Raw genomic sequence first — 24,263 nt, 5'->3', positions numbered from 1 at the left:
AATTGATGGGCTTTATATATGTTGAGGAGTTTGACCACCCCCAACTGATTAAAAATAGATTACAAGATTTTAAAGTACCCTCACAGTTTCTACAAACCTGCACTACTCTTGTATCAGATTTTTGAAGGCTGATCATTATTCTAGCAAAAAAAAAAAATTATAAAATACTATTTGCCAGAAGTCTTTTGCCCAGCTCTAATTATAACTATCCGTCTTCTTAACAAAAATAAAATACATTCCTAGGATGAATTTCTTTCAGGAGCCAACGGACCCACAAAATAAAATAAAACATTTTAGCCAACATCTTCTCATTGTACTGAGAGATGTCATTTAAAATGTGAAACGGGGCCTAGCAGAAAGGAGTCCTGGTCTACGACTGGGGGTCCTAGGTGCTACAGCAGTACAAAAACCCCAATAATAATTAATCCACATGAATATTCATTTGAGTACTCGTATTGCTTTAAATGGGACTATTGAGGATAGGAAAATTATTTTTGGAAATGTAGGGTTGGAAGGGACTTCGAGAGGCCCTCTAGTCTATACCCTCTGCACTAAGGCAAGATTAAGTATACCTAGACCATTCCTGAGAGATATCCATCTAATCCATTCTTCAAAGCCTCCAATGGTAGGGATTCACATGCATGCATGTTTACATGATTGGGTCCTAAACTGTATTTCTTGTATTTCATTGTATTTCTTAACACTATTAGAATCATAGAATCATAGAATATCAGGGTTGGAAGGGACCTCAGGAGGTCATCTAGTCCAACCCCCTGCTCAAAGCAGGACCAATCCCCAACTAAATCATCCGAGTCAGGGCTTTGTCAAGCCTGACCTTAAAAACTTCAAAGGAAGGAAATTCCACCACCTCCTTAGGTAATGCATTCCAGTGCTTCACCACCCTTCTAGTGAAAAAGTTTTCCCTAATATCCAACTGTTGTTTCCTTCCTCTTCTTCATTGCAGTAATTATATGCAGACAACTAGCTGTTTATCAGCTTTGTGAATTAGACAATTGGATAGAAATATAGTTATGTGTTATTTGCACAATGGGTGTGCCTGCTTTGTATTCTTTAGTATCATGATTTGCCAGCCAGCCCGCCTGCCATCTCTTTTCCCATCTCTCCATCTACTTACCTACTTATCCCTTTCTAATTTTCATCCATTCTTTATCTCTCTTCTGTCTGCATTCAATTATACTATCAATTTAGTTTTCTGATTTTATTGGCACATTATTCAAAAACTATATATGTCTCTATTAAAGATGTTGCCCATTTAAATATTGTTCTTCTTTTGTATTAATAGTTCCTACTACTACTCCAACATGGCTGCCTTCAACAGGTAATTTCATAATTATTTTACTTCTTTATTTGTATGTTGTACTCTTCTCTACTCGCTTATTATAATACACAAGTTATCCACGTATTAATGGCACCAGATTCCTTGGACAGGAAAGTAAGTACGGCATGGTGATAAATCTTAGTACTTTTTGCAAGCTGTCTTCAGGCTGAAGGCAATACATTTTTTGAATATCAACTTTTTCTTTCTTTTGGCAGCTAGCATTTCTAAATAGGGACAGAGTAGTACAGTACGATACTATATTTAGGTATTTTTACTTTAAAGGAAACACTTAGGCCCCAATAATGCAAACACATATGTATGTGCTTAACTTGGCTAATGTGACTGGTCCCAATGGCTTCAATGAAACTCTTTATGTCAGTAGAAATAAGCATGTACATGAATGTTTGCAGGATTGGGGCAATAGCTGGATCAAATAAAACAGAGTTACCAGTCAACAAATACATGCATTTAAAGTCAGTTTCTGTGTGCTTCACAGGAGGAAAAATAAAAATCCAATATTTTTTTCTATGAGTTGCTCAAGAAGATAATGACTGTCCTTGTTGTTTTCCCCCTTTTTGTATAAGCAGGGCAGGGGTGGTGCCCCTAGCCTTTGTTTTCCAGAAGCTGGGAATGGGCGACAAGGAATGGATCACTTGGTGATTACCTGTTCCGTTCATTCCCTCTGGGGGCACCTGGCATTGGCCACTGTCGGTAGACAGGATACTGGGCTAGATGGACCTTTGGTCTGACCCAGTATAGCCATTCTTATGTTCTTAAGCCTTCTGTCAATTAAAGCTCTGCATTAAGTAAAAATTGTTACATTTCAAAGTTGGCTGTAGACGCGATTTTCATTCAGACTGTAATTTTTGTTCCCAGTGCACCAGGTGCTTCTTCAGAAAGTTACTTCCAACCTGAATTAAGAACTTAACATTATCAGAGAAAAAAAGCATAATCTTTCTTCCCTGAACATTTTCTTTGGTCCATATTTTCTGTCTTCAATTATATACATTTAGGGCTTAATCTTGAGAGATGCTGAGCATTAAATGAGACTGTAAGTGGGATCCACAGCTATCGGGATTAGATACTGATCATAGAGCACCTCATTGAAGTTATAGGAGGCTTTCCTTTAACTTTAGCAGGTTTTGGCTTCAACTGATAAATCATATACAAATATATGCAAAAATATATATAAATGACTCATATGTATTTTCTTTTCTTACATTTTATTCTGCAGCAAAATATACTTGTGGTGGTGTCCTTCAGTATTCATCTGGGACATTTCAAAGCCCATTCTATCCTGAAAATTATCCAAACAACGCAGACTGTGTGTGGGAAATAGAAGCAGTGAGCAATTACCGTGTAACACTTTCATTTAGAGATATAGTGTAAGTAAGGCACTAATTGCCCAGTCAATTCATAGGTTCAAAATCATGGAATTTTGAAATTGGTACCCTCTCCATTTCAAGGACATTTCTCACTTGTAAATGACCAGTAAACCTAAAATGAAAATTGTATGAATATAGTATTATTTATGGTTATTTGTTCAGTCCTGGTTGGTACCATATAAGAAGCAAAATGAAGACAATCTGTCACAAACATCTTGCAGCCGGAAGGGTTTAATGTGAGATTTAGTGGTGACTAGTTAAACAGGAGTTCACAAAATCGTTTACAAAATGTTCATGTTTATTCCCCAGGACAGAAGGTGGTAGATGCCAGTATGATTATATTGAGATATATGATGGGCCACTCCATACCTCTCCTTTACTGGGGAAAATTTGTTCTGGTTCCTATCTCACATATACATCGTCCTCAAACTTGATGACAGTTCGATTTCACAGTGACTCAAGTGTCACAAAGAAAGGGTTCCGTGCTGACTATTACACCATTCCAGCAGATCAGAATACTAGTAAGTTCATGTTTAATACAGAACTTCGCTTTTCAGCAGACAAGCCTATTTACTGACTTTATTTGCTAAATAACTATTTATTAATGTTGTTGAACCACTTCAGTATAGCAAGCACTCACTGTCATCTTTCATACTTTGGGATTATTGACCTATTACTTTCAGTTTTATATTTAAACAAAATCAATGTTTGTTATTATAAAATTAATTATTTTTAGACATTTTCTCTGATATTCAGCCTCAATTTACTTTTTCTTTATATCATCTCATTACTCTTACTTGTGGTCCTTTGTACTACCTAAGTGCTCGTTCTTTATGGGTTTGATCCTAATCCTGATGTAGGCAAAACTCTCATTGCAAGCATGAGTGAATTTCATGTCCTCTCCACAACTCATTAGTTATTATTTATTTGAGCTCAATGCCTGTTTAGCACCTTGCTGGTACATGTTTAGTATTAGAATTATTTATATTTAGAATCATTCCCTCCACTTCCTTTTTCATTTTTGATGCTCTTCCTTGAATTCCCTGCAATTTGTCCATGTCTTCAGCTACAGAGGTGCCCACAAGTGAACTAGAACACCTTCCACAGCCTACAAAGCCTGATACTTAAGCGCTCATTCAGGCAAGACTCCTATTCTTTTCAATGTGCATTTTGCCCAAATAAAGACCACAGGTTCCAGTCCCCAATGAATGACTATCACTTTGATGTTATTCAGCCTCTGCACATGTATCTCCAAACCCCATATGGCTCATGTAAGGCCATACATGCAAACCCTTGATTCGGCAACCCTTGATTGTATTGAATAGAACATAACTGGTTAGTTCCATTGGCTGATCAGTGTGGAAGTATAACATTGTATAAGTATAACATTGTATAAGGGGACATGCTGGATACATTGTATATGAGGGGGCATGCCAAAACATGTTACAAAGTATCTGAGGGAGCACATGTAGGGACAGTTAGCTTTTGAATGGAGAAGCAATTAGGATAGAGCCAGCACATCTAAGAAGCAGGCATCAGAATGGAAGGTGTGAAGGGCAATTAGTTAAGTTAACTGGAAGCTGTTAAAGGAGATTGTTAATGGTGGCAGGTAATTGAAGATACGTGACTGGTCTCAGGGATCTCGAAGGGTGGTGACTAAAATCTTTTTCTTCTTTTGTCTGTAACTTCTCTGTAACTTGTTCTCCAAAAAACTGTATAAATTAAAAGACACAAGCCCCACTCGGGGGGCTCACTTCTAAATGTATTAGCAGAGCAGCTTTGCTAATAAAACAGAGTGGTCTGATAAATTGTGAGTCTGAGTCAAACTCTGACATGAGTATAATTCAAGATAGCAAAATCTGGTCCATAAATTGCTGTCAACAAACACCAATTTCTCTTTACTTTACTGTTCCCTTTGTCTTCACCTCCCATTGCATTTTAGATCATTCTCTCCCAGAATTACTGAAATGCTTCATTTTATTTGCTTAATAATGGCCCTGGTAATACTGTTCTTAATTTTACTCAAGCAATAGGACTTTTACTTCACTCCAGAATTTTTTCTACTATGGTAACTGAGATTCATTGATGAGACGTTCTCTGATCACAGGAAGCAAAGTTATAATTTTCAGATTTTCATAGTAATAGTAATCCACAACCGAAACCCACAGGCCACTGGTGCATCATTCAATATTTATGACGTAACATAGTAAAATCATGTGGTTTGGCTTATGAACCCCTTCCCCTCTCCCAATCTACACACAGAGTAGACAACAGCATCTGTATAGGTTGCAACATTTAATGATTGTATGCCTGTATGCACTAATAATGTATGTTTTATCTACCCACTAGCTCTTCTGTGCTTGCCAGAATACATGCGTGCAGTTGTTAACAGAGCCTATCTCCACTCACAAGGCTACGCTGCATGGGATGTCAGCTTGAATGACCCTTATTGTAAACCAGTTGTTACACCAAACTACGTTATATTCAACATACCATACAATGGCTGTGGCACAAGACGAGAGGTATGAAGTTGAATATTTAGCAACCTGAGTAAGTAGGTCTGTGCAAACTGCAGAATTTATTTTGAAAAGGGTCATGAACAGAAACCTGCTGTGGTTCTCAGGAGTTACAAGTGAACCAATCACTGCAGGTTCAGATTCATCGAACGCTCCCACCTGTCCTTCCCCTGCCTGCAGGGAACACATCACTTATTGTAGATTGACTTTATGGGGAATACTCGGGGGACAAGGAAGATAAGTGAACAACCTCAACCCATGTTCATAGACTTTTTTCTAGCATGAGCTGATGTTCATGAAGACTAATAATACTTGGCACTTACATAAGCCACAGTTCAGCAAGGTACCAATTTAAAGCATTCACTTCTATAGTACTTTAAATTAAACACAACTCTAAGTACCTTGCTGAATCAAGACCTTTGTGCATTACATGTTCAAAGCTTTGCATGAATGTAAACTAACTTAGCTGTGTTTGGGTTCAAAGAAAATATTTTTCACATCTCAATGTAATCACCGCATCATACAGCCAACAAAGTTTTTTAAAATGTGTTGTGAATAGAAATAACCAAAGTCACACTTCTTTTCAAAATACTGAAACAACACTTTAAATACATGTTATTCTATGGACACATCAAAAGTTTAGTAAGAATAATGGTAATTGTGACGTCAGGCAAAAGTGGACTACATTAGATAATTTTGTATTTAATGTGTCAAACAGGGAAACAACAACACTATCATCTATTCCAACTTGATCAAAGCAATCTCTTCTGGTTACATAATCAAAAGGCAAAAAGATCTTCATTTGCATATCAACTGCAAAATGCTCCAAAATAGATGGATAGAAATAATATATGTTGCTGAGGATGTTACTGAGGTCAATGAAACTCAGTATGGCAGATACGACGTGAACATTTCATTTTATGAATCACCATCCTTCTCATGGCCAGTGTATGATTCTCCATACTACGTTGACTTGAACCAGAATTTATTCCTTCAAGCTTCAATTCACAGCTCTGACCCAAATCTGGTGTTGTTTTTGGACACGTGTGTTGCATCACCTGATCCCAATGATTTTACAACAGTAACCTATGACATTATGAAGAGTGGGTAAGGACTTTCCCAGCAATAGTTTAGAATGAAACTGTGCATGGAGTACTGTATCTGTTTTGTTTATGCAATAATTTGAATGGGGACAGTGTGAAGTCATTTCAGTTTTCCTTGCCAACAAAGTATTTAAAAAAACTTTTTTGGCAAATCCTGGAAAAAAATGAGAAATCAATAGAAACAATAGAAATGACATTTAGATGATGGAACTCTGCATCAGTGATTCCATTCAAGAATGTAACGTTGTAACTAAAGAGGTAAATTCAGTTCTTATGTAAGCAGGTGTAATCTCAACCTCCACTGATGTCAGTGGATTTTCACCTGCCCACATCAATATTGAGGTTCAGCCCCAATTAGTTTGTCTATAGAATTCAACTATATTTTTAAAATATTCTGCTCCATTTTTTAAAAGAAAAAAATTCATTCTTTTGCAGTCCTAGTTTTTTTGGGAGCATACTGTAAATGTTATTTCAAATTACTGTAATTCAATGTTTGGTTCAAATGACTGAAGTTTAATGTTTGATTTTTCCTGCTTTTCTGTGTTTTCCCTGCTTTTTAACATCTTTTCAGTTTCTTTTCATGAGTGTTCGGTGTTTTGCAAGTGACACTTAAGAATTTTAATGTCACTTGGATGACCCAGAATTGTTCATCTGTCTTGGCTTACACCATTTCTTGTGGAAAAGTCAGATTAAAGAATTATAGAAAACAAATTAGATTTAGTTCTGGTATGAAAATAAAAATCACTGATCTCATCCAGAATAGCAATCCCTATGGTTCTAAACTCTACCTGCCAGAATTTCAGTAGACTTCTCCATTATTAGACTCGACACCTTTCTGCATATGAAAGCACAACTCTTTCATGAGCAGGTCCCATTGTCAATGAATATGACTATTTATTGGTACAATCCTAATTATATATAAATAATGGGGAATAAGAGTGAAATTTCAAAATAATTCAGCCAGAGTAGCATTAGAGCTGCAGAACATACAGAAGTTAAGTTTTAAAGAAGCCACCTGCATGATAGTTTAAAACCCCCTATCTATTGCAGGAGATGAAAATTAGATATTCAAAACAGCCCTTTTAAAAAATGAGCTGATAACATCATACAATGAAGAGACAGCCAAATCTTTTAAACCTCATATTTATTTATATTAAAACCCAAAAGGAAATAAATTTTCCATATTTACATTCAAACATATCTTAACCATCTATAGGTGACAGAAGTGTTGGCATGAGTATAAATGAACATAGTAACATATGCAGTCTTATAATAATCTCAGTTTATACAAGTTTAATACCTTGTGATCTTTCTTATGCAAATGAGTTTATTAAAATGTGTATAAAATACATTGATGATATGACAACTCTGTAGCTTCTTCTGAGATAAGAGCTGTGTGTTAACAGGTCAGCTGAGGTTTTTTTTTTTGTTTTTTTTTGTGGTGATTAAATTGAACCAGAATGCACTGGCATGGAATTTTGGCACTTACTCAGGTGAGTCAAGGCTGACAGAAAAGTGAAAGATACTAGAATCTTGTTCTGTTCCTTGAATCTTGTTTCTCTGCAGCTGATTTAGTAGAGATTAGAGTCATTGGAAATGGCAACTTTCTTGCTTCTTGCATCCAAAGCAGAAATCAGAAGAGTAGGAGTGAGTTGGATAAGATGGCACAGAATGGAAGAAGGAATTTATCATCCTTATTATTCATATCCAGTAGCACCTAGAGAACCCAGTCAGACATCGGGGCCCCACTGTGCTAGGTGCTGTATAACCATTTAGTATAGAGATGGAGCCTACCCTTCAGAGTAGAGCTGGTAGAAAAAATGTGGACTGAAATTGTTCCTGTCAAAATATAGCTGTTCAGAGCTGAAGAGTTTCATGGCAATGTATCACTTCTGATAGAACTGTCACTGGGAAGGGTTTCTCCGGTGAGACAAAGAGAGACCTAGGCCAAGTGATTAGGGTGTTTGTCTGGGCTGTGGGAGACCCAGGGCCAAGTCCCTGCTCTGAATCATGCAGAGCAGGGACTTGACCCTGTGTCTCCCATCTCCTGTGTAACAGCCCTGGCTATTCTGCATTGAGACTCTCTCATGTATGGTTTTTTTCATGAAAAAAATTGAAATCTCATTTTTCATCTGCATTGGAACAAAAACAAATTTCAAAATGGTGTCTGAAATACAATGGTTGTTTTCTGGCCAGCCTCACTTAAGAGCTTAAATCTTGGTTTCATTTTCCCCTTAATAAAAATAAACCCCCTTTGCTTCAGCTGTTCTATAGGGGTCATATACATTGCAGTTTGGAGATCTAAATAAGCAGCCTTGGGCTCATTTCACCTCCAGGGGACCTCTTTGCAACTTGTCCGTCCTGGGCCCCGATCCTACAAAGACTTATGCACAAGTCTAACTTTAAGTATGCAAGTTCAGTAAAACTACTCACACTCTTAGAGTTAGGCATGTACGTAAATGCCTTGTTGATTTAGAGACATCAGTATTTATATTTTGCTTTCAGACAAGTCACTACTACTATTTTAACCTCTTTCATTTTCTGTTCTTACTATAACTGTATATTTTTCTCTCCCTTTCTGTTGTCAATGAATTTTAAATTTTTTAATTTTTATCTGTGCACATAGGGCATGCTGGATGCCAGTGATTTATTTTTGTGTGGATGCATGAAGACTAATTGTATTTTATTTATTTATTTTAGATGTGTTAGAGACCCTACCTACAGGACATACTATTCATCCTACAGCTCCACAATACGGTTCAAATTTAATGCCTTCAAGTTTATTAACCAATATTCATCAGTTTACCTTCAGTTTAAAATGGTGGTGTGCAGGGTATATGATTATTCTTCCCGATGCTACCAGGGCTGCATAACCAGGTCCAAGAGAGATACCAGCTCTTACCAAGAAGAGGTGGATGTTGTTGTTGGGCCTATTCAGCTTCGGAAAGATGGCACTAAGAACAGGAATGCTGGTAAATTTAAATACACTAAACACAAGAGAAGGTTAAGTGTGACTTTGAGCATTCTCAGTGTGGCCCCCTCCAATGACCAGTCTGGGCAAACTGCAAAGAATAGGGCAAACAATCCCCCAAACTGGTGGTTTATTCCTATAATTAGATTCACCAAGCCAGTAACAAAACAGCTTCTGTACTACGTACCAAGAAGCTAAAATACAGTTTCTTTTAAGCAATCCAGCATTTGGCTCCCACCCTGAGAACAAAGTCTATACAGTGAGAGTTACTTTAAACCTTATTCACCATAAAGTTCGACTGCAAAATTCTACCAATCCCAAGAGATCGGACACTGTTACCTACCATGTCAAGGAATATTTCAGATCTGACCCAAATAAATGCTTACAGCCAATTCTTATTAACTAAACTAAGATTAATTTAAAAAGAAAAGAAAGTTACTGTGGTTAAAGATGTTTATACATACAGATATGAGTAAAGTTCTTAGATCAATTTCATAATAGAGATGGTGAGGCTGCTGGTTTGTGAAAATACTTCTAGAATCAGTTCAATAGGTTTTAGTCCAATAGGCAGTCCATGTGTAGAGTTTGTTCAAATTCTTCTGAGAATTTGCAGGGATAGTCCAAGGTACACCTGGAGACCTCAGTCTGGTGAGTTGAACTTTCCCTGACAAAGTTTAAGCATATCTGAGATAAAACAAGATCAGGTCCAAAGCTTCTTTTATGTTCTCTAGCAAGTTGACAGCATCTTGACAGCAGACATCACAGCAAGGGCCATCCCAGATGAAGAATGGACAGTGTATATTGTTGCTTTGAAGCTAAACTTTTATTTCTTATGTATACACAGATAAACTAGTTGCACTGATTAGCATAAGGCAATTGCCCATTCAAACAGTTCATAGGTAGTTTGCTACAAACATCAAAGAGAAATAAAGACAATATTATTATACCACAAGTTTCATTCAAATGTTAATATCCCCTTTTGATCTCTGAATCAATTGATTATATAATGAAACATTACAGATAGGATCCGAAGTTTAACATTTACAAGCTAATTAGATCACATTGTTAAACTTCTAATAAGATACAGGTAAACACAGACAAATACAATTAGTATCTGCTTCTAATTCTCTAACAATACAGGTTTACATTTTAAGAAGTCTGGCCTATTTAACACGGCTTTGTTAACTATCTACAAGGAATGGTTCTGTTTATCATTTCAATACTTTTCTAATATGACCTTAAAGGTTGATTTTGGGTCACTCGGCCTGCTTGCTGCTTAACTCTTTCTGGCTCAGTGTCACAATAAGGTTCCGTAAATCACTTTTCATTTCGTTTTACAAAATCTTACTTCTGATTTCTAACGGCGCAGCATGCTTTTACTGGTTTAGCAAAAACTCCCTTATAAATATCAGGGACTTGTTTATTGACTAAGAGCATCTACAAATTTGTTCCTTACTTAACACATTTCAAACCCATCATTTTAATCTGCCCAGCTCAGAAATTCTAATTGAATGAATTCTTCAGGAAGAAAGATGAGATGCAGTCCATCTCCTTATTATAGCTTCATTGATTTAATTATCCCCAAACTCTTCAAGCATTGTGGTTGTCATGGCTCACCTTGACTATCTCCAGTAACGTGAAACCTCAACCTTCCTTGAAAAAGATTCCATTCCCTAGCTCTTGTGCTAGTTATGATGTTTTCTTAATATTGAACCTAAAACATCCCAGTTCAGTTCATGAAATAGTCTTTACTAATATAAAGATGGATTGTTGTGTCTAGAATGTCTTCTATAAAATAGAATGAAATTGATTTATTTCTTGACCTGATCTAGAATGTAATTTTACAATTCAAGTTCTCTTTGTCCTGGTATCTTTGGCAATAACTAGAGCAGAGAACAAACTGAAACCAAAACTCTCTCTCTCTCAATTCACAGAGCTGGACTATTCTGAACATCAGGAAGACGTGGATTCCCATGGTTCACTTACTGCTACTGCTGGTCATTCCCATGCTCCATTTATTGTTATGGGCGTGGTGCTTGCAGCTGTTATTTTCACTCTTGTTGGGCTTCTTTTGAAAAGTAAACTGAGGAGACCAATTCCGTACCAGATAATGTAAGACGCTAAAGACACCAGCATCAGAGCATTTATGTAATGATTCGGTTTCTAGCATTTGCACTCAATAACTTTTATACGACAAATCATGCTTTAAATAAAAAGTATGAAAATGTTATTGTAATGAGGCTACACTCTGAGTTCTGGTAAATTCAGGCTAGAGATGGCCCTGAGGTTAAAACCCCACCTCCAAATAACATGAGAATCTAGGAGAAGTTTGAATCCAGATCCCAACTCTCTAACTTGCTGCCAGTTCCATGGACTTGAATCCCAGCCCCATATCTGGCCCACCAGCTCCCTTCCCTACACTCTAGAACCAGACTTTGCAGCTCAGGACTATCTCTAGTCTAGATAGACCAAAAACTGGGTTCAATTCCTGTTTCACCACAAACATCGTGTGTGATCATGGGTGTGAGACACAGTCTCTCTGGGCTTCAGTTACCCATCTGTAAAATGGAAATAAGAGCACTTTCCTGCCTCACAGGGTTGTTGTGTGGAGAAATACATATAAAATTGTGAGATGGGCAGATACTACAGGGAACGGGGCCATACAGGTACTTAAGATAGAAAGAGAGTACTTTGTTTTGATAACTTTATACATAATAAAGGGCAGTTTGACATTATTTTTATGTTTACCTTTTACACCTGCCTAGCACATTTCAGTCACTTCTGATCAAGATATTTAGATTCTAATGCAAGTTTTCTCCCTCATAATCCTCCTCTCACTTCCTGTCAAGACCAGTGTTTCTAACATCTCAAATAGTCTGACATGGAAATTATGGTGAGGAATCAAATGTAATAGATTGTGCAAATTTGTAGGATGGGATGATTTCCAGTCTAAAAAAATCTCATATGTAAACACAGCAATTTAAAATCAGAAAAGTGTTTACAAAGCAATATTTCTATTTGTGTACTTGCAAATATAATGTCTCTGCATCTCCAAATTACTGCTTTGCAATATGAATAATGTGGTTTGTGATAAAGAAACTTTGGCAAGAACCAATTTGTGTTGTTTTTTTCCATTTCAAAATCAATAAGTGTATTTATTTAGGCTTTTTATAAGAAAATGTGATTTGTCTCTGCCTTTAAACAGAACTGGTTTTAATATTATAGAGAAACTGGTTTTAAGAAGCCAGATATTTAAATGGGATCGGTCACTTATATTTGACTCAGAAATTTTTCTATCATCTTAGTCTGTTTCTTTTTAAACCTGGAAAATGTCAAGATTGCAGTGGGGAACAGAGGAGACTGCAAAGGAGCCAGTTGCAACTCCCTGGGTCCTGGGGCTCGCCCTAATGATGCCAGCTGATTATGGCCCCCAAAGAGCCATCCACCAGCCAAGGATTACGGGACCATATTGGTGCTCTGGCCATGCCTACCCCCACCCCCTCTATGTCACCAAATGCAAGGGTCACAGGGACACTAGCATAGGAGCTGGCTGTACCAGCTCTACGCAGTTGGGGACTAGACCCACACCAAGAGAATCATCAGCTAGGGAGATCCAGCAGCTTTCCAGCTCCATGGCATGCCCAGAGCTGAAGAGATTTTCTGATCCAGTATTTTATTAAAGTTATTTCTGTGTAGAGTAGTTGGCCTGAGAACACATACCATGCAGATGGATTCTAGATGCACTTTAAATGTCCCCTGCATTTTTGCAATTTTTTCCTGTAGGTCCAAGCACACTCTCTTTCCCTTACTTTCATTGACTCTAATGAGTCATATGTATATTTTATTAGAGAAAGTGCAGTACATGTCAGAATGTAACCACTATGCCCTTCAGCTAGTATATTTTTCTAAGTGATTTTCTGATATGGGCAAAGAAATTATTGTAAAAAGGACCTGAATGGAATCTGTTCCTGGTCAATTGTTACATTTTCAAACATTTCAGATGACTTTTGTCTATGAAACCCAAGGTTCCTGCTGATGTCAGTTTTTCAAATTCCCTCCCCTACCCCTAAATTAACTGGTTTGAACTTCCTTTATCAGGAACGATACTTCATAGTGATCGGGGGAAGAGGGGAGGGAGTTGTTCTGAGAAAACTATGTGTGTGAAATGGACCGTGTGTTATTGGTGGGAGAAAAGATCTCTTAAACTTTGTGGACTAGGTAAAATAAATAGGAATAGAAGGAATAAGACTGAGGAATGGTCAATGAGTCTCACACTGCTCTATATAGCTTTTGTTGGCAGTCATGTAGATCTGGCGAGCCATATGGTGCTGACTATTCTGAAAATACATTACTGTCCTAATATTACTTTTTCATATGAGCAATTGCTTTAGTTGCCACAGGGAAGTTATGTATTAATAGATGGGGCAGTGATCTGGTCTGCATCATAGCAAATGGGAAAGGAAGTGGCCCTGTAGATAGTCTTCATGATGATAAGGTTTGAGAAACCCAGGACTGAAGAAAGAAGATAATAGTACTTCACAGGATTGAGTATTAATACTTGGAAGACTGTGAGGTGCTCAGGTACTGCAGTAATAGGATTCATCTACATACCTGTAATTGGGAAGCTCTACTCCTGCCCCGCGATTCTTGCAATCTTGTATGCCTCTAGCCTGTTTACACCTCAATGTGATTTGTTAACATTACCCGTTGTATCAATCCTGTGCAGCAGCTCTGTCTACAGCATTTTTCAGATGTCAGCCATTTCTCCAGGGAGATCTCACCCTCCTGAAATCCCTTTTCCCTCGAATCTGCTAGCACTTACCCCCGGTACCATTTAACTCCTCCTCCCAGCCGATAGGACAATTAGCTCCTTAGCATCCCCAGTCCCATTAGGGAATGAAGTCCTGTATTCCTCCATCGAGTCTTCTCTGGGGGGAATTAATCAGAGCTTAAGTGTCCAGAGTGCTGGGACAGATGTTGGCTCTCAGCACTTGGTTATTGTACCTTAGATACATTTAAAATACACATATACTTACTAGTGATGCTTCTCTATCTGCTGCCAATTCCCGCCCAGAGAAGATCTAAGGATGAAGCCTTATTAGTGAATTGGAACAACTGAACTGCACCAAACACTTGTGCTGGCACAATCATGCTCTTAATTTTTCTATTTCCTTTTCCAGAAAATGTTGGTAATTATTTCATACTTCTTCTTTTGAGATTTGTTTCAGTTTGGGTTCACTTCTTTCTCCTGCATTTTAAATTACTCATGCCTCACAGTCTCCTTGAGAAGGACCCTCTTTATCTCAGTCTGTCTTTTCTCCATTCATGCTTATCTTTGGCTTATCTTTCACTTTGATAAGATTATCTGTGTTCTATAACTTTTCTAGTTCTCCTATGGTCCTGGCTCCTGCAATGCTTGCCTCTTGCTTTCCTTTTTTGGATTAATTATTCCACAGCATTGTTCATCCACATCCGTATTTTGTTTGCGTTATTGATTGAAGGGGACATATAGAAACCTTTGTCATGAACTGAGCTGATTGGAGAACATTTGTCATTGTACAAATTTCTTGTTATTTTAATCGTGAATTATTAGACATACTTTCCCCCATTATTTGTTCTGCTGTGGTCATGAGTGCTTCCAAGGATGTGGGTCACTCTCTGCTGGGTGTCTGCTAATATGTTTTTCTAGTGAGATACACATAAGGCTACACTGATGATTATAATGATTTGTATAATCAGTAGCTGCTGTGACCTAATGAGCAGGAGCTGTGAACAGTTCTTACTTAGAATTATTTCACCTCAGGATAATAATTTCAAAAATGCCTAAATCTCATTTTCAAAAATAACTTAATTTCAGATTTGTAAAGGTTATTGGGTACTTTAGGATGCAGATTGGTGCCTACTTGGATTTACAAAAGCACCGAACTTCCAAAAGTGCCTAACTTCCATTGGTTTCAGAGTAACAGCCATGTTAGTCTGTATTCGCAAAAAGAAAAGGAGTACTTGTGGCACCTTAGAGACTAACCAATTTATCTGAGCATAAGCTTTCGTGAGCTACAGCTCACTTCATCGGATGCATACTGTGGAAAATACAAAAGATGTTTTTATACATACAAATCATGAAAAAATGGGTGTTTATCACTACAAAAAGTTTTCTCTCCCCCCACCCCACTCTCCTGCTGGTAATAGCTTATATAAAATGATCACTCTCCTTACAATGTGTATGATAATCAAGGTGGGCCACCTGAAAGAACAGATGTTTTTGTTGACTTGAGCAGAAGGAAGAAGAAGAGGAGAGGTATGTGTGGTAGTTGTTTTCTATTCCTATACCTTTCTCCCTTCCTTGAGAATTATTTTCAGCAGGGGTTCAAGTGACTGCAGGTTTGTGGGATGGGAAACCCTCTCTGTGTCTTTGCCAATATGTAAATGTCTTGCTCACACCTGCCAAAGAATTCTTCCTGCCAAAGAATGGACACTTAACTAGATGATGGCTCATCTGATTACGTTCTGACTGAGGCATCAATTTGCCTATTGTTTCTGACGCACTGGTCTGTGCCTGCTTTTCTAAACTTAGTAATGCTATACAGTAGAATCTTATAACTTTACATACAATGTTATCACACTTATTTTACACTAGAACCTCAGAGTTATGAACACCTCAGGAATGGAGGTTGTTCATAACTCTGAAATGTTTGTAACTCTGTACAAAACTATATTGTTGGTCTTGCAGAAGTTTACAACTGAACATTGACTTAATACAGCTTTGAAACTTTACTATGCAGAAGAAAGATGCTGCTTGCCCTTTTTTTAGTAGTTTAACATACTACTATACTGTATTTGCGTCTTTTTTTTTTTTTTTTTTGTCTCTGCTACTGCCTGTTTGCATACTTCTAGTTCCAAATAAGGTATGTGGTTGACTGGTCAGTTCGTAACTCTGTGTTCATAATTCTGAGGTTCTGTACCAGGACAGTAATGTTCAGCAGACTGGGTTTTCAAATGATACCTCACAAGACACACTTCGTACAAAATGTATCATAGTCTTGTAAAAGGGTGAACATGAGAGTATAGACTTTCACAATGGAAAAACCCTGTTTTGGCTCCTTTCTCAGTCTCCAAGACATAATATCAGAGAGTATCTATAATTGCACCTACAGTGTTGTTACAAACATTTCACGGTAATATTAATGAGAAGTGCGTTGTTAGATTTCAAACCATATAGTGCACGTCACCTTTTAAATAAATATCATCACACCAGTGTGGAGGCGGAGTGAGTATGCCAGGCCTGACAAAAGTTGCTGACACAGTGCAGTGACCCCTTTGCAGTGTCACAGAGGACTCCTATGAAAGTGGTGCAGAGGCCCCCTGAACCAGCTGAGTTGGCACATTGGCAGAGCCAGTGCTAGCCATTGGGGACCCTAAGCAGGAAGATGTTTGGCCTCCCAAAACTAAAGTAGGCAAGTTCTTATAATAAAAAGCAAATGGGGTGGACCCCTGAGCTGCTCAGGGCCCAGAGCAATTGCTTAGTCTGCTTATGCCTAGCACCAGCTCTGCACATTGGGGTCAATGAGTATTTATGAATCTGACTCAGAATTCAGTGATGAAGGAGGAAATGCAGCTGTACGCTGGTATAATGGAGCAAACTATTCCTGCTGAGAACTGATGAAGAAATGGATTGTGATAGGCAGTGCTGTCAGGGGTTTCTGTCATAATGTTCACAGAGAATGGAATTCAAGCAGTGTGTGTAGATCACTTCTTCCCCCTCTTCAAATCAAATCTGGGTGCATGTTAGATCTGTGCCAGGTTCATAATGATAACTCTTCTCATTAAAACTGTTAAAATGCACGTCAAGGTGATTCAGAGGGTACATCAAGAGCCAAGAGGTGATCTGAAGTATTTGCCATTTGAGAGCTGGAAAAGGGGGAGAAAACAAACACCTTCTTTGTTTCCTAAGCTAAACATATACTTGGCACTGCTGATAACAAATAAGCAAAATATTATCCCAGCAATTAACAGGCAAGTTTTCATGCCCACTGATTTCCAGTTTGTTTGATTTGTAGTTTAACATTTTGTTCAATTACAGTAAGTTCCATTTCAAAGATATCAAAACACATACATTTGCAGAGCAATAGAGCACAGTGCCCAATAAATTTATGATAAGTTGGTTGGTCAAATGGATTCCATGCCTAAGAGGGAAGATACTACCAGGGGAAGGTGAATGTATCCCCCTCCACTCTACCATGTGGGGCCAGATTGTGAGCCTTTCACTTGCACTGATGAGTTGTTCAGAAAACTAGGTCCGACTAAAATCATCTGTTTATTTACAAAGGCCAAAGCATTGTCAAGATAACCACATCAGAAAACAGCCCAGCAATGCAATCAAAACATGAGAATGACAACCAAAAATTATTTGTACTACCATAGTGCCTAGGAGCCCTAGTCCTGGACTAGGGCCTAATTGTTCTAGATGCTGTAGAAACACAGAACAATGCATCCGATGAAGTGAGCTGTAGCTCACGAAAGCTTATGCTCAAATAAATTGGTTAGTCTCTAAGGTGCCACAAGTCCTCCTTTTCTTTTTGCGAATACAGAGTAACACGGCTGCTACTCTGAAACAGAACAAAAAAGACATTTCCTGTCCCAAAATGTTTAGTCTGAGCTCTCAATCAATAATTACAGTCAAAACAATGGTCAAAGAATGGTCCGTCACTCCTGTACGGATTTCAGTGTTTTACTCTAATCTTCCCCAAACCTAAATTATTCAGTAATGAACACTTATGCAACAGAAAGAAGTAAAGAATGTAGGGAAGGTCATTTTTAAAGGTTGTTTGTCATGCTCTGGAGTAATTTGTTCACAGGGGACAAAAACTTATCCATCTCTCTCTAGCACCCTCTGGATAATTTAGCAAACGTCTAGGCTGGCAGTTATCCACATGGGCAACTCACATTTGAGGCAATAGGAGTGGTGAGTATGGAAAGCAGGACAGAGTTTGGAAATCCAAGGCTGCTTTAGCTATAGGCAAGCGAGGCAGCTGACTTGGTGACAGCTTTCCAAGCAGCTAACTAGAGTAGTGGATTTTAATTTGGTGGGGGGAGGATGGGGCTGCACCAAACCCGAACAGCATTGTGAACCCACATGTCAGGTTGCAACAACACATACTCAGATTTGGCCTGGCCGCTGTCATGATGGAAGGGTGACGAGGCCAAATTTGAGCGAGGTGGGGTGGTATCACACTGAAGTGTTGCCTACCACAGCCAAATTCCTTGCGCAACCTTTGTTGGTAATGTGAGGCACAGTGAAAACAGTGTTCAGAGGAACAGCCGTGTTAGTCTGTATTCGCAAAAAGAAAAGGAGTACTTGTGGCACCTTAGAGACTAACCAATTTATTTGAGCATGAGCTGTGGCTCACGAAAGCTCATGCTCAAATAAATTGGTTAGTCTCTAAGGTGCCACAAGTACTCCTTTTCTTTTAGTGAAAACAGTTTTACCATGGATTTCTTTCCACAAGCATTTTGTTTGCAATTTTCAGCAATCTCTGCTGTATGTCTAATTTTGCAACTAAACCTACAGTACTTATGTAATTCTCCCTCCCCAGTTATGTTACAGAATAACAGGACTGTATGTGTCAGATTCAGTTAAGAGAATGCACTGTTAATTACAAACAAACTCATCAGCAGAGTTCTGCAAATGGTAGCTACTTAAACCTTTAAGAAGTAGAATATTCAAGTGTACATCAAGTGCTTGGGATTGGTGAGCAGAAGAACTAAAACATGGTCAGGACACTACAGTGATGGATATTATAAATGTATATTTAATAATCAAAATAAAGTTGTGGGAATAGTTTGGAGACAGAAAGATAAAATCTGATATTTTAAAATTAAATAAGCTTGCATTAAAAGAACCTTATTAAGGTTGTCAAGTCAAGCACTCAAAAATTAGGAAATACCATAAGTGAGGTTGCCTGGGGAACACAAATTCAGCTTTTTTTGTGCATGTACATTATGATGCAGTCTTTAATTAGATGACCATATGCTATTTCCCCTCATTCCGTTAATGAACAGTTATTCAATATTTTTTGTATCATTCTCATTCAACATGTGGCCTCAGGTCCTTTTTAATACATGCCATACAAAGCTATTCATTTACTTGGGTGTTTCTATTGTGTGCTCTCTAGCAGGTGAGTATTTCAGAAATAAAAATGAAGTTGTATGATTAAATGGCATAATTAATCCCACGTTATAGCTGGGCAACTGTGGCACAGAGAGATTAAGTCCAAAATTGTCAAGTTTCCTCTAATTTCTAGTGCTCTACTTGATGTACCTAGAGCTTGTTCTTTCCAGAGTATGTATCAATTTTATATTTTCAAAACACAGCTTCAATTGAGCATGCTGCAGTATCTGCATACTAACAGGTACTCTGAACAGCCAGTGCAGCTTGGTGGTTCATGAAACGTGTTGGTATGCAGGTACTGTCTGGACTCTGTGAAAGGGGGGTTCTTGTGACAGGGTGGTCTGCCTCTTTAAGGGGCTGGGGAGCAGCCAATCATGTTCGGAAGAGAAGCCTCACAGGCATGTGCTGGGAATCATCCAACCCAGCTGAGCAGTGTCCGGTGATGGCGTGATATTACTAGCTTGGGAGATATAGATTCCACGACCAGAAGGAACCATTGTGGTCATCAAGTCTGGACTGCAAAAATACTTTTCTATAACAGCAGCAGAAGACTGCAAGAGGCCCTGACTGCTGAGCTGCTAGGGCAGAGCCACCACAATTTGTGTTGGGAATAGGACTATTACTTTGTTTCCTTTTGTGTGGGTGGGTGTTGGACAAAGCCCTGAGGCAAAGCCCTGAGGCAAAGGTTATGAACTGATCTGAGAGTAGCTGATTATTTTTCTTCAGGCTGGTGACTGAGTCCTGCAACTTACACTTCTTCTCCAGAATCTACCTGCCCCTAAAATTTTTTTAAAAAAGAGAGTAGCATAAAAATGATGTGGAATTTCTTAAAGCTAGCTTTTTCTGGAGGAAGTAACTGAAATAAATGATAAGAAATCAAAGCAGCATTAAGGACACCTATATTGTTATCATGGTTTACCGGAACAGCTTGGCAGCAAAAGCTTTTTTTAAAGGTGACCCATGTAACACTTCCTTTTAACTAATTTGATAGAGGAAAGATCAGATTTCAGGGGCTGCCTCTATATATTTTCAAGCAATGTGTATCTTGAAGTTCATTGCTTTTCTTGCACCGCTAAACCCAGTCAAAATGTATGACTCTGTGACTTTCATTTGGCTGTTGCTTTTATATTCAGGTATTGTGTCTAAAATGTTCTGATTTCTCCCATTTTTTCCCCTTACCTATAAAAGGATGAAGACAAGTTTTCAGAGAGCTATTCAGGTAGAAAAGTTGGCATCCTATACTGCTGAGAAAAACTATTACCTAAATTCCTGGAACTCTTTAGTTCAGTAAAACTATAGGCCTGATTCTAACTTTACACCATTGTCACTACGTTAACTTCAGAGCAATTATTTCTGATTAACATTGGTGTCCTTGTGAGGAGAATCAGGTCTTGTGGTTTTGGTCTTTGCAACTAATGACATGGTTGTTGTTTAGTGCTTGTGTAATGCTTTTCTTTTTCAATGTGCTTTATGAACAGATGTTACATTATGTGTAGTGGTAATTGTGTTAGCCCCAGGATATTAGAGAGACAAGGTGGGTGAGGTAATATCTTTTATTAGACTAACCTAAGAAGAGCTCTGTGTGACTTGAAAACTTCTCTCTTGCCAACAGAAGTTGGTCCAATAAAAGATATTATCTCACCCGCCTCGTGTCTCAGATGTTACGTAAATGTTTTGGACCCAGTTCATTTGTTGTGTAAAGGGTGGTTAATGATTTTGGTGAAACGGAAGTGTAATTTGTACAATGGTGGTATTCATTGCTAGTATAACTGTTGTGTAAATCCCCTTAGTCAAAGTTGAGGGTAGAGCAGGCAGGGAAAAGGGAGAGGTGAATGCAGAATAAAGGAGATGTTTCCACCCCTTCTGGCCATTGCAGTTATGCAGTGGTAATGAAAGATACCTTACTTTACTACTGTCTACCTTAACCTAGAACCTCTCTCTCTCTCTCTCCTCCAAAATATGATAGAGAATTTGACATAAATCATGCTACAAACTAAATATGAACAACAGATGTTGCTTACTGTCCTGCATTTTATAGTCTTCTGTGTCTGATCTTTAACATCACAACTGCTTGTTTTTGACACTGACTACCATACAACTTGTATCAATTTCCATTTTATACTGTATTGCTTTCCTTGGTCACAGATTGACAGTATCTAATGTGCTGCATGTTGCTACATGAATACACTACACATATACTGTAGGTGCTGTGAATTTCCCAACAAAATGATCTAACCAATTTTCTGAAGTGAATGGCAGCTTGAGGAAGAAAGGGTGTAACCCACTTACTACACTGAGGGCTTTATCAAATAACGGGTTGCTTAAATTTGCCCAGCTTCAGCTAAGGGCCCTAATGGCTACATTGTCCATTTGAATTGCTAAATGAAACCATACTCCAAATCTTGGAGTCAAATGAGAGCGGTGTAACACTGATACAAGTCAAAAGGCTGATTGATTTAAGCTTTTTGCGCACACCTATTCAGAAGTGATTAGAGTTATCACGTCATGAAATTGTACTTTTACTTGCTTATCTATTTATTCTGATTAGGCCAAATCATTATGTCCTTCCTTACTCATTTATATATTCAGTGGAAGTTTTGACATCAATTCCAGAGTAAGGTCTGAGTAAAAATCAAGTAAAACATTAAGATTTGGTCTCTTGTTTGATCTAATTTACAGTATTCAATCTATCTGAGATACCCTTTTGTTACTCTGAAACCTTCCAATCTAGTTAACCTATTCATCTATCCCTTATATCTATGAGGATTTACAAAATTCCATTTTGCTTCTATCTTCCATAGAAAATGGTATTCAACCTTTTAATCTAATACCTTCCAAACCGAGCTACCTCCTTCCCGATGAGAAGTTCCCATTATTTGATTTTTCATTTACTTTTTCTTATTAGATGTTAATTTTCTCTACTGACTTTACTTCTGTTTGGTTTCCTGCAGAACGATAATGTATTTATTTTGCTGTGGCACATGGAGATATGCTGTAAACTTTTAGAAAATGAGTAATGTTTTTAACAGTACTTAAATTTTCCTGTAAATGTACATACCTCACTAACGTTTTTCTTTAACAAGTGTATTAATCATTTATGTCTATGTACACATAATCTCCTTAGATTTTTATATTACTGTTCTACTACTTTCTCCCCACACTATCTATAATAAACTTGTAAGATGTTATTTGGCTTTATGTTTCCATAATGCTATATTATTCTAATGAATAAAGTTTAATGTTACTTTATTTAAAATACTGTGGGCCAGATTCACCAGCAAGCTTTGAATCACCAGAATGGCTTAAGGCAGCTAGGACATAGCAACACTTATGGTCTTTTGTGTGTTGACTGCGTATGAACTGAAACTTAGGTTTATATGTATGTATGTAACAGCTGTAATATGGCCCTCTTTATGTGCAGCATATTCTGATTCTCTCTTCTGTCTGTCTCTCTCTGTGTTTATCAAAGCAACTGGATCTATTCTATATTTTAGAGTTTTTATTTGTTTAAAATATCTTTGATAAATTTTATTTAATATGGCAATTGTCAAAAAGAGTGAGGTCCTTTCTAGTTTTGGATCTGACATGGAAGCAACACTGTATGGGCAGCTAATTCTCCTACCACAAAATACATGTAACTGCCATATGCCACCCTCTGGCATCAATGGATGGGGGAAATGGATGGGGCTGATGGTAAAAGGGGGACAATCCCGGTAGCAAGGGAGGGAGACACTGGCTGTCATAAATATAAAGGAAGGGTAACCACCTTTCTGAAAACAGTGCTATAAAATCCCTCCTGGCCAGAGGCAAAACCCTTTCACCTGTAAAGGGTTAAGAAGCTAAGATAACCTCGCTAGCACCTGACCAAAATGACAAATGAGGAGACAAGATACTTTCAAAACTGGGGTGGGGTGGGGGGGAACAAAGAGTCTGTCTGTCTGTGTGATGCTTTTGCCAGGACCAGGTCAGGAATGCTCTTCAGAATTTCTGTTAAATTAGTAAGTAATCTAGCTAGAAATGCGTTAGATTTCCTTTTGTTAAATGGCTGGCAAAATAGGCTGAATGGAATGTATATTCCTGTTTTTATGTCTTTTTGTACCTTAAGGTTTTGCCTAGAGGGATTCTCTATGTTTTGAATCTGATTACCCTGTAAGGTATTTACCATCCTGATTTTACAGAAGTGATTCTTTTACTTTTTCTTTAATTAAAATTTTTCTTTTAAGATCCTGATTGTTTTTTCATTGTTCTTAAGATCCAAGCATTTGGGTCTGTGTTCACCTATGCAAACTGGTGAGGATTATTATCAAGCCTTCCCCAGGAAAGGGGGTGTAGGGCTTGGGGGGATATTTTGAGGGGAAGATGTTTCCAAGCACGCTCTTTTCCTGTTCTTTGTTTAACATGATTGGTGTTGGCAGCATACGGTTCAAGGACAAGGCAAAGTTTGTACCTTGAGGAAGTTTTTAACCTAAGCTGGTAAGAATAAGCTTAGGAGGTCTTTCTTACAAATCCCCACATCTGTATCCTAGAGTTCAGGGTAAAAGGGGGACAATCCCGGTAGCAAGGGAGGGAGACACTGGCCAAGGGACAATAGATAATAAAATGAACAGTTCCCAGAGGTAAAAGACCTGGGATTTTGGTGGTGGGCATTGGGCTCATGCAATAGGATCAGACCTTGTAGCCTTCGTGGGTTAAGGTCATCACCCTGTTGCATCCTCTCTCCCCTTCATGATGGGGAGAGTCCTAGGACTCTCAGAGACCTGAGTCCTGCAGAGTAGGCTGAA

At 38.1% G+C, this 24,263-nt stretch overlaps 2 protein-coding genes across 2 annotated transcripts in view; both read left to right on the top strand.

Annotated features, from left to right (window-relative positions):
* Positions 1–24,263, top strand: part of DMBT1 (deleted in malignant brain tumors 1) — a 223,784-nt gene that overhangs the window by 117,240 nt on the left and 82,281 nt on the right. The window lies entirely within an intron of this gene.
* On the top strand, positions 1,427–12,247 carry LOC142072658 (scavenger receptor cysteine-rich domain-containing protein DMBT1-like). Its single transcript, XM_075130141.1, has 7 exons — positions 1,427–1,457; positions 2,574–2,724; positions 3,034–3,245; positions 5,074–5,246; positions 5,959–6,347; positions 9,044–9,315; positions 11,249–12,247. Exons 1-7 carry the CDS (start codon positions 1,427–1,429, stop codon positions 11,428–11,430), a joined length of 1,410 nt encoding a protein of 469 aa, XP_074986242.1. The 3' UTR covers positions 11,431–12,247.

This window comes from Caretta caretta, chromosome 7 (assembly GCF_965140235.1).
Source record: "Caretta caretta isolate rCarCar2 chromosome 7, rCarCar1.hap1, whole genome shotgun sequence".
Lineage (NCBI taxonomy): Eukaryota > Metazoa > Chordata > Testudines > Cheloniidae > Caretta > Caretta caretta.
Note: the sequence above shows the minus strand (reverse complement) of the source record. Positions and strands in the feature narration are given on the sequence as shown.

Coding starts and splice junctions, on each gene's coding strand:
- LOC142072658 (XM_075130141.1), top strand. CDS start 1,427: ATGGCACCAGATTCCTTGGACAGGAAAGTAA. Junction 3,246..5,073: donor TCCAGCAGATCAGAATACTA/GTAAGTTCATGT, acceptor TCTACCCACTAG/CTCTTCTGTGCTTGCCAGAA. Junction 6,348..9,043: donor TATGACATTATGAAGAGTGG/GTAAGGACTTTC, acceptor TATTTATTTTAG/ATGTGTTAGAGACCCTACCT.